Genomic DNA, 11,493 nt, shown 5'->3' with positions numbered 1-11,493 from the left:
CCTAAATCTTATACCAAACCAACTTTTTCACCTAATTTTCAAAAACCATCCTAAAAAAACAAGTAATCATACAATGATGTTGGCATGATCTGTTTCGTGTAGTGTGGATATTTGGACTTTGATGTGGGAGACTCATGCTTTGTGAAAGTCAATGACTTATTGGGGTGCACAAAGCTGGTTATTCTGTCCCTGTTTGTCTTTTCTGAGTTTCTCCTCACTGATCCCCTCTGCTTCTTTCATTACCTCAATGCCCTGCCGCTAAAATTCCAGGTCTCCCACATCATATCCAAACCCAAAACTGTGATCTAACATCATCCAATGAATCTTTAACTATTTAGAGGATCAGGACCCAATTTTAACTACCAACAAAGAGGCAAACACCCTTTCCTTCAACTCTTCGTGAACTTTCTTCCATTTTCCTCTGCAGAATCGGGTCTACGGTTGAATTGCTAAAGAGGGGGTTCATTGATTGGGGTATTTGCTGATCTGGGTTTCTTCCAAATCTCCAAATTTGGATAAGATTGAGGTTGAATTGGCTTGGGAGTGGCTCAACGAGCTAGGGTTTCGAAAACTTTGATTATTCTTCTTTTTAATTACTTGATAAAGTGAGTGCGGATCGATGGAGGCTTATAAGACATGGGTTAGGAGGAACAAAGACTACGTACACTCTTTGGAGTCTCTTGCTAATGTAAGCCTGTATCATTTTTTGTCTTTCTAAAGTTTCATAAGGTCAACTTTTGTTTTCCTTGATTGGGAAGGTTAATTTTGATATCTTTTATATGCTTCTTGCTAAATGACTTATAATTCTATTTTTTAGTGTTGAGTTGCATTGAATTTATTATTTCTGCTTATGCTTCTATGATTTTATCCAAAGTTTATTTCTTGTTTGATTAATTTAGAGTGGGTGCTTTCTGGGTGTTTATGCTGATGTAAGTTCTGGCTGCTGCCTCCTCCATCTTTACTCTGCAAAGAATGAGATGAAAAGTGAAGGATATTCATTTTTACAATTCTAATATAAAATGAAAAGAAGAGGAAGAAAAAGAATTCCAATTTTACATGTGTTTTCTTCAGATATTGAATATGGAAACTCATTCCTGCTAAAAAGAAAAAATGATGGGTTATTATGTTAGTTAGAGTGATGATTATCTGTAGTTTTGGAGATTTCATTTAGCTGCTCCTAGAAGATAGATTATTTCTTTTACAATTGTCCATACTATATGTTCCAACTCCAAAGTTGATTTTTCTTCTTCTATGGACTATGAAATATAGTTTGATTATTTGTATTATAGTATCCTTTTTGGTTATAAATGTGCTTGGAAATGCGGGCAACAATTAGTGAACGACCGTTTTCGATAAGGTTGGGAAATCGGACTGTATCTTATGCTGTTATTGAAAATTGTTGTGCAGGGATTGACATGGCTTCTTCCTGAAAGGTTCTCCACTTCAGAGATAGGGCCAGAAGCAGGTTTTGTGAAACTTTGGTAACATTGGCTATTTCTTGATAGCTTAGAAACTGACAAGAGTTCTCCCTCTCTTGACCCCTACTCGATTTAAAAGAAATGAATTAACATGTTTAACGTGATGTTCGATTACTTCCTTATAGGCTCCAGTTAGATGTAGCACCTCCCCACTTCTTTCATTTGCTCCCTTGGCTTGTACAAGTCAGTGTGAAGACGAGCGAAATATTTCCAAAGATGCATTTATACTTTTCATAGACTCTTGACATTTTTTATCATATTGAACTATTTGTTAAATCTATGCAGTAACTGCATTTTTGGGGATAATCACTGCCCTCAATGAGCATATAATCGATACTGCTCCTTCCGAGAGGCAACCTGGCTCTGCTGACCCTTCATCATTCCCTTATGGGTTGTGCATATCGGCACTAAAGGACTTGGAAACTTTGGTTGAAGTTGTTGCAGAGCATTACTATGGTGATAAGAAATGGAATTTCATTGCTGTTACAGAAGCTATCAAGTAAGAAACCTCCGATTATATGATGTATGACACATTAATCTTTGCCTAGGTTTTTCTTCGTAATTATTTGGTAGCATGCCTTTGCCTAATAATTTTGTACTTGATGTAGGGTGATGGTCAGATTAGCTTTATTCCGGAACAGTGGATATAAAATGCTTCTTCATGGAGGAGAGACACCAAATGTTGAAAAAGGTTCGGACGATACAAGTTCACAGCATAGAATTGGAGGTTTTACTGGACCTGGAGGTTATCATCATGGACCTGGTTGGTTACCGAACAATCATGGGCAAAACCCATGGAGTTTTGAAGGAAGGGCTTTGTCTGCTTTGAGCAGATTTGGAGAGAGTGTTAGGACGACGTCCAACCCTACATGGATCCAGAGAGTTCCACAACAGCATCCAATTATGGAGCCCCCAAGTGATTATTTCCTTGATATTCCATGACTTGTTACTAATTATGGTGAACTGACGATGAGGAAGCCTGCTAATTTTTTCATTTTATTTCCTTTTGCAGCTTCAATTATTAAAAGGCCTACACTCGCCATGATTCTGTCGGAGAAGGGCGTTAATGGAGCTCTATTTGTTCTGGGGGAGATCCTCTTTATTACAAGACCACTTATATATGTTTTTTTCATTAGAAGATATGGAATTAGGTCTTGGATTCCTTGGTTTATTTCTCTGTCTGTGGACTTCATTGGATTCGGCTTTCTATCACATGTTACAAAATCCGGGACAGTTGAAAGAGAGCAAAAGTTCCATTTTTCTGCCTCCGAAAAGGATGAGGTTAAGAGTCTTTAGATATTTGCGGATCAGTCATCATCCTTGCTTAATAATTAACGTTCTTCCTAAAATTATATCTGTACTGATACAAAGCTTATGATCCAGGTCAAACGACGGAAACTGTTGTGGGCACTTTACCTCATGAGAGAACCATTCTTTGGCAAGTATACCAGGTAACTGATCAAACATATCAGTTGTGAAGTTGGTAATATATGTTGTTCGTTTGCTGATACCTTTCCTACATGTAAGAAACTTAACAAATTAGTGCATGTTTGTTCTTCAGGCAAAAGCTTGAAGGCACTGAAAGGCTATTGGAGCCGGTTCCATTAATCGGGACTCTAACAGGTGCATCGGACAGATCCTTTCCCTTTTGATCTTTCGAATATATAATTCCATTCATGATTATTGATCAAACTAATTTAGCAGGAAAATAATATGTTATATTTTGAACTTTTGGCAGGAAAAATTGTGGAGCTTATAATCGGAGCGCAGACGAGATACACGTACATGTCGGGATCTTGAGAATGCAGTGGCACGAAATCATGTTTTGTTGCTGTTGTATTCTTTTAACCATATTAAAAGCATAAAAGTATTAGTTGATGACTGAGAATCAATTTTGTATTTCATTCCATCCGAATCGAATATTGAAACGAAAAGGCAGGCAACAACACGAAGTCTCTGGGAGTAGATGAACAGCAAGAACTAGAAAACAGGAGTTTGATTATATGGAATAGGTGTTTGTTAATTTGAATATCCAGTATTGTACTGTTTGAAGAATTTTTGGTTTGAAAATACCTGCTTAAAGCTTCTTTGCAACGCACAATATAAATTACAAGACGTAGGCTCATTTGCTTATCAAGATTTTCTCCAGATTGCCGAGAAAAAAAGATCATCATTTCTACAAACTTGTATTTTCATTTTTCATTTTTCAAAAATGATGATATGGTTATACATCTTTCATATTTCTTTGACTTTATATAAAAAATATTTAAACTCTTTTTTTTATCGAGGCGTCGGAACTTTTTTCATCATAGATATTTAATGTTATAAACATTACTATTTTAAGTGTTTTGCCTACAACAATCATTAATTAAAGGGTAATCTATGTCAAATATCACTCACCTTTAGGGGTTGACTCGAAAATGTTACTGATGTTTCAATTTTGTCAATTTAAGCACTGATGTTTATGTTTTACTCCAATTAAGTCACTCCGCCGCTAATCCGTTAACGGGACGATGACATGGCATGGATGGGCCGTGACGGTGATGACGTGGATGACTTACCAAAACGACGTCGTTTCAGCACAATTATTTTGATGCTCAATAAAGACAAAACGACGTCGTTTTGCTTGAAAATTTTATTAAAATGACATGCAACTAATAGGATTTGATCCCCAAACCCCTAGATATTAAACAAAATACTTAACCATCGAACTACCGTATATTTCTTTGTTGGTTTTTCTATAAAAGTTTTAAAATTATAAATCTCTAGTTAACAATTTTATTTGGGGTTCAAGCATTGTTAACCGGAGATTTAAAATTTTAAAACTTTTATAGAAAAACCAACAAAGAAATATAAGGTAGCTCAATGGTTAAATATTATGTTTAATATTCAGGGGTTTAGGGCTCGAATCCCATGAGTTGCATATTATTTTAATAATTTTTTCAAGCAAAACGACGTCGTTTTGTCTTTATTGAGCATCAAGATAGTTGTGTTGAAACGAAGTTGTTTTGGTAAGGCATCCACATCATCACCATCACGGCATATCCATGCTATGTCATCGTCTCGTTGAGTGGCTTAATTGGAGTAAAACAAAAACGTCAGTGCTTAAATTGACAAAATTAAAAGTCAGTGACATTTTTGAGTCAGCGCCTAAAGGTGAGTAATATTTGACATAGATTACCCTTAATTAAATTATGTCATCTAATACGAGTTGTATTTATAAAATTTTTGAAACTTTTATTTAAAATAAAAAATTTAAAATTATAATTAAAAAAAAAACTCAAATACATTAAAACCTTTAATCCCAAAACTCAAGTACCAGTCGTTTGGTTGCGGCCATCGACAAATAGCCACTCTAGTTGTCATCGCGCATCCTCTAAATTTGTAAATTAAATCCTTAACATTCAATTCCCTAAAAATTCTCTAAATATCTTTGGCCGGTCAGAACAATTACGGCAGTTGCAATCAGTCGTTTGGCTGAGGGATGCAATGGGAGGGAGAACTTATTTTTTTTCCCTTTTAATTTTCAGATAATGATTTTTTTTTACGAGCGTTATATACCAAATATTTAAAATAGTAACGTTTGTAATATTAAGTATCTACATTAACTGAAAAAACGTTTAGAAATCAGAATGAAAAAAGAAATAATCTGGACATTTTTTTATATTAAACCTACTTCTTTATACAACTAGATATATGTTATTAAAATTTTAAAATATTTGTTAAATTGTACAGAAAAAAAATATCAGTGTATATATTGTCTCTGCACCTCATATGTATATGTATATGAATATATATTAAAACTCAAATTATACATTTCAAAATAAAAGGACTAAAATGATCAAATTATATAATTAAGGGATTAAATCGATTGAAACCATATATTATAGAGGCCTTTAGAGAATTTGGCCAATGTAATGACCTTCAAAGCTTAATCGCTTCTCCCCTGTTAATTTGAAACCTGCCACCTTAAACCCTATCTGTCCTCATGGTCCTAACACGTCTCTCCCGCCAAAAACATCCGCCACTCTTCATAGCCATCAGGTTCGTCACGCGCCACCTTTCCTCCTCAAAACTCCGTGACCATTACTCCTTCCAACCACCACCGTCCCTTTCCCCAGACACTCAGAAAACTAAGTCCAGTTCTAACCCAAACAAAAACCAGAAACCGAGATATCGACCCCCATCGTCCCTTGATCAGATAAAGCGGAAACACTCCGATTTGCCCTTCGATTTCCGGTTCAGTTACACCGAGAGCAGCCCCACGGTGAGGCCCATTGGGCTGAGAGAGCCAAAATACTCACCGTTCGGTCCGGGTCGATTGGACCGTGAGTGGACCGGGGTTTGTGCACCTGCCGTGGACCCTAAGGTGAAGTCGGTGGAGGGTACTGAAGATCCGAAATTAGAGGCTAAGAAGAAACTGTTGATGGGCAGGATTCAGGGGGCACCTCTTACTGAGGCTGAGAGGAAGTTTTTGGTGGAAAAATGTCAGAGAAATAGAACCAAAAGGCAAATAAATTTGGGTATTGTAGCTCAATGATTTTCTTTTCTTCTTTTGATTTTTGGCATTCGTATTGCTCTGTTTTCTCTGGTTTGAGTCTTTGGTTTATACTATCATTTGAGGTTTTTGTCTTTACATTTTTGTTGAATTGTTCGATGGTTGTTTGGGCTTGTAATTTCATAATATTGATTGATTTACTGAAGTAAAGGTAAGAAATTCACAATATGCGATATTAATAGTTTAATATACTTTGATGTCACGAAGCTAAAATTAGAAGAAAAATATGATCAAATAAGGTGTTAATAAAATCTTAGATATATCTGTTATCGCCTGTTCTAATATTAGGGAAGATTGATTTTCATCTGTGATGGACAGTTGAAACTCTTGAAGGTGAAGAAATGCTATTTTAGACATGACAAAGCTCCCAATTAGGTGGTTTGCCTTGCAAGTTGATCAATCCCCTTTAACTTATTGTCAGTTTTTCCATTGCATTTGCTCTCCTTAATCGCGCCGGTTGTCTTATAGCATGGTGTTCTGCTGTCACCTGTAGGGAGAGATGGTTTAACACATAACATGCTGAACGATATTCATAATCATTGGAAATTTTCTGAAGCAGTGAGGATTAAGTGTCTTGGGGTCCCTACTGTTGACATGAAGAATGTATGCACGCAGCTTGAGGTACATGGTTTACTGCTAATTTAAACAGCGTACTTCGTTCAGCTCAAGCATTTTCAAGGGAAGGGATTTCCTTTTTCTTTTAGTATCTTTAAGTTTCTGGATGTGATGGGTTCCCATACTATGATCTCATGCATCTCATGTATGTGTCGATAATATATGTACTTGTTTCTTCCTATATCATGAATTGAAGATACATGAAAATAACCGTGAGGTATTTTCTTCCACCATGAATTTTGAATCACTATTGCAGGATAAAACATTCGGAGAGATCATCCAGAGGCATGGTGGTACACTTATTTTGTACAGAGGCCGGAATTATAATCGCAAGAAAAGGCCTGTAATTCCTTTAATGTTGTGGAAACCCCAGGAACCTGTTTATCCCAGGTTGATTAAAACTACTATCGATGCTCTAAGTATCGAGGAAACAAAAGAAATGAGAAAGAGAGGACTGGCTGTTCCTGCTTTAACGAAACTTGGTACCATTTGTTTCTTACTGTTGGCTTCTGATATTTGGCATGCTTTTGTGGTTACTTATTACAAATAAAATTTGCAGCCAAGAATGGGTATTATGGTAGTTTAGTACCCATGGTGAGAGATGCTTTTCTGGTCAGTGAGCTGGTGCGTATAGACTGCACAGGACTCGAAAGAAGTGATTACAAGAAAATCGGCTGCAAGCTCAGGGTAAATATTATATTCATTATAACTTTCTTTGCTGAAGAAACTGGTTTACTTCTGATCTGATTTGTTTATGAGCATACGCTTGCTTTCTTTTCCATCACATTCAAGAGTCATTGAGCTTTCAGTCTTAGCATGAATGTCTGTAGTTTCAATAGCTTTTTGGAGTTAGTTTGCCCTTGGTTCCTTGCATTCTCGAATTAGTATTTTTCTCTCGAATCAGCCAAGTTCTCTTTTCGTACAGGACCTGGTTCCCTGTATCCTTGTGACATTTGATAAGGAGCAGATTGTGGCGTGGAGGGGAAAAGACTATAATCCTCCAGAGGATGGGCATTTCTTCATCGATCGAGAGTTTTTTGATGACCCAAACCGTGATATGGAGAGATCTGAGAGATTTGACGAGGGTAAGGATCAATAGGTCTTCATCTATATTGTACGTGCACTTTAAATGTAACCATTTTCCTTCTCTCTTACATAAGAAATGAAAATGGTTGAAATTATACAATTAAAGACCTTGGAGAAATGCAGGATTAGACGAAAGATACATGTTTGTTAATTTCATAGACCGATTCTCACAACATCAGAGCAGATTGTAAATCATTCTGCATATGCACTGTCTGTCAGGAGACTTCCATTGAAATTTAGCTTTGTTTATGGAAAATTTGTGGTTATGGTGGCTTTCGATGGTTCACTCCATGGAGTTTAGATGGAGAATCTTAAAATAAATAAGCTGGAGAAGATGAACAATAGTTTTAGATTTGGAGAGAGCGAGAGAGAAATTCCCTCTACAACTTTGTACGACAGTTTATGTACGAATTCTTAGTGTTAGTGTCAGGTTTAGGGTGATAATAGCTATTTGTATATCAGTATGATAGTAGACATGGTTGTCTTATAATAGATTTAATCGGTGATGGGACTGACAACGGTCAAATAAAGAGATTGTAGCATTCAGGACATCAAACTCTGGAAGCGCTGTTTGAAAGGAGGAATACAAGATTTATACTCGGAAAAATTATATTATTATTATTTAAGAATATTTTCCCAATCATAAAAAAAAATCTATCAAAATTGGCTAATCTTGGAATTTTTGTTGGCGCCAATCATGTTCCACGAGGACAACCCGATCAGCATGCTAAATTGGAAAATTTTGACAAAAATATTATTATTATTATTAATTGGATTAAAATTTTTGCTAAATGAAAAACAAATACTCTATCCGATAATATTGATTCCAGGATTCGGATTTTATTTATCATATAAATGAGAATAAAAAATACATATATTATATATATAGTCGAGTTCAATAGAAAATATAGTTAAAAAAACATAAAAATATGAATTTACAAATCCAATTTTATATTAAAAATATTTAAACCACTAATAAATAGACACCTAACAAATTCATGGATTTAAAAAATATTCGAAAATGTCACGTGCTTAAATCGAAATTTAGAAATAGAAGTTCCGGAACGCTATCTAAGAAAAAATTAATTATTAACTCTATAAGTACATGGGATAACTCTCAAAATAAATCAAAGCATAGGGACTGATGACAAATTCTAACCATTGCTTTTGTTTTCTATACTTTTCAAATTAGGAAAAGTTTGTACTCTAAACGAAGCATTATATTTCCGAAATATATTCTTAAGAAATATTATTTTGTCATATTTTACCTAAAACTAGCGAAGTGAAATCAAGTAATTCGATAGGTTTCGGATTAGATTAGGTTAGGGTACGTCAAATAACATACGAATTATGTCATTTCAATTTAATAATTCGGCTCGAGTCAGGTCAAATATGAGATTATTTGTGTTTTTAAGGAGACAAAAAGATCAATTAAAAAGTGTCAATGCGGTCAGACAAATGTTCCAAACCAACCTTCTGTTACTAGGGTAACGACTTGGTGACCAATTTATTATAAAATAATACATTAGTGATCATTTCATTATTTTAAAACTTCACTAATGAAAGAAGAAACTTATTAATATTTCAGTGACCATCTATATAGTTTACCCTTTTGTAATGCATAATATTTTTAAGGATAAACTACATGGTTGATCACTTTTGTTTAAGTTTTGTATACTTTTTCTCATTGAATTTAAAAAGTATAATATTTGATCACTTTTATTTTTATTTAATTAAGACGTGATCACCGATGATTAACTATCGTTAAACCTTTAATAGATTGTTGATGTGGCACAGTGAATATATAAAATTAAAGAAGGTAAACTACACAAATGATCTCTAATGTTTGAGTAATTTTCATTTTCCCTACTGAAATTTTAAATGTAATAAATTTGTCACTAAAACATCAAAAACTTTCTAATTTCTATTTTTTTCCAAACACCCCACCACCATCACTATATTCACGTGAACCACACTTCACGCAGCACCAACCCTTCACGAACTAACATCTCCATCTTTTTGTACAGAATTTTTATTAAATAATGTTTGACGTGATTCTATGATATGATATGCAGAACTGCAGACATTGATTTGCTATGCAAGTTTATGCGTATTGAAAAAAAAAAAGTTTATTCCATAGTTTACATGAAGTTAGAAGGCGTGGTCTTAAAGTTTCAGCTGTTGGAATACCTAAAATCATTGACATTGACATCCCGATTATCTTTTTGGCTTGTATAGAATGTTGTTGAGCCAGAAGCCTGTAAGAAATTGCAACATATTTTATTTGGTTACCACAGTCTTTTGTTCGAAAATTAATTGAATAAATTGATGTTATTTATAACTTATTAATAATAAACCATATCACTTGGTGAATAGACTTAATTTTTGGTTTAAAGTTACATCCATTCAATCATACCTATTCAACAATTTTCTTCATGAAAAGATTAAATTCTTGCATGAAAATGTCAAGTCATTTCATCAAATGGTTAAGTCCTTTCATCGAAAGGTCTTAACCATTCAATCCATTTCCTCTCTATATAAATAGGATAATTTAGGCACAATTAGACACAAGTTAAAAGTTATAAGTTTAGAACTTAGAAAATTCCATACAAATTTGTTCTTTCCAGTTATAGAGAAATGTAAGATTGTGGTTGACTAATCACTAAAATTGTGTTTACAATTGTGATTGTTTGTTGTTGTATCTTGGGAGACCTACGTCGAATATTACTCAAAGCACCGAGGAGAGAACGAATCTGTCTTAAGGAAATTATTCATACAGATCTCAACAAAATTTCTTCTTCTGTTTTCTGACTTTGCTCATTCGATTACATAGAGTAAACAATTATGTTTATCTATTTTAATTCTTTAATTATTTTACTTATTTATATAGCAATATTTTTTTTTATTTCTCAGATTATTATTTTATCTAACATCTTTTAACTTTGTTTTCTTTTCATGCATGATAGGTTATTGACAAGTCCTTTGACTTTGATACTGCTGTTAAGGAGGTTCAACGCGCCATTAATGCTGCTCACTGAAAGTTTTGAGAATGGCATTGGCCTTGTGAAGTTGATGGGTCACTACAGCGGTAAGTTTCTTTTTTAGTCTATCTTAGAAGTGTTAATCACTACAACAAATTTGTCAATTTATGACAAAATTTCTATATGACGTTACATATATCGTCACAAAACATACTATAATGTGATGATTTTTTATTTTCGTCATATTTATTGATTAATGGTATATCTTTTATGACAATTTTAAAATGGTCATTGATTTTTGTCACTATATATTTGGCGCCAAAATCTTCCCACCAAATTCTTTGGTGAAAAACCTTTTAATGACATTTAGATAAAATAATAACGTAAAATCGTCTCCGATGAAAAATAGGTATTAGTGACGATTTATTATAATGAAGATTGAATTTGAATTAGTGGCGTTGCACATTTGTCACTAATAAATTTTATTCGTGACAATTTAATTTGTCATATTTTATAAGACACTAAAAGTGACATTTTATTATTGTCACAAAAATAGTTTTAGCATGACAAAATCAATTATTTGTCATTTGTTTTTATCTCTCTTTTTTTATATGACGATTTTAGAAGATGTCAAGAAATTATGTTAGTTAATGTTAAAAAATAAGATAATCTAACAACCATATTAAATAATGCAATTTATAGAGTTTTTTTGTGTTTTTTTATTTTATTAACATGATTCTATATTAAATTATCTCACATTCAAAGTTTTTTTTAG

General features: G+C 33.8%; 2 protein-coding genes across 3 annotated transcripts; both read left to right on the top strand.

Annotated features, from left to right (window-relative positions):
• The first annotated feature begins 208 nt into the window (after positions 1-208).
• On the top strand, positions 209-3,395 carry LOC120166406 (peroxisome biogenesis protein 16-like). Of its 2 annotated transcripts, XM_039175665.1 has the most exons (9): positions 210-688; positions 1,408-1,465; positions 1,764-1,977; positions 2,087-2,225; positions 2,256-2,394; positions 2,491-2,759; positions 2,862-2,929; positions 3,040-3,101; positions 3,217-3,395. In XM_039175665.1, the coding sequence occupies exons 1-9, from the start codon at positions 620-622 to the stop codon at positions 3,276-3,278; spliced, it is 1,080 nt and encodes a 359-aa protein (XP_039031596.1). In that variant the 5' UTR covers positions 210-619; the 3' UTR covers positions 3,279-3,395. The 2 variants fall into 2 exon arrangements, with proteins under 2 accessions (XP_039031589.1, XP_039031596.1); XM_039175658.1 differs by having other exon boundaries at positions 209-688; positions 2,087-2,394.
• A 2,028-nt stretch (positions 3,396-5,423) lies between these two features.
• On the top strand, positions 5,424-7,886 carry LOC120166397 (CRS2-associated factor 1, mitochondrial-like). Its single transcript, XM_039175649.1, has 5 exons — positions 5,424-6,001; positions 6,530-6,657; positions 6,908-7,133; positions 7,211-7,338; positions 7,577-7,886. Exons 1-5 carry the CDS (start codon positions 5,467-5,469, stop codon positions 7,748-7,750), a joined length of 1,191 nt encoding a protein of 396 aa, XP_039031580.1. The 5' UTR covers positions 5,424-5,466; the 3' UTR covers positions 7,751-7,886.
• Positions 7,887-11,493: the final 3,607 nt, after the last annotated feature.

The sequence above is a fragment of the Hibiscus syriacus genome, unplaced genomic scaffold, assembly GCF_006381635.1.
Source record: "Hibiscus syriacus cultivar Baekdansim isolate YM2019G1 unplaced genomic scaffold, ASM638163v2 tig00002982_pilon, whole genome shotgun sequence".
NCBI classification, from domain to species: domain Eukaryota; kingdom Viridiplantae; phylum Streptophyta; class Magnoliopsida; order Malvales; family Malvaceae; genus Hibiscus; species Hibiscus syriacus.
This window is presented reverse-complemented; position numbering and strand designations above follow the sequence as displayed.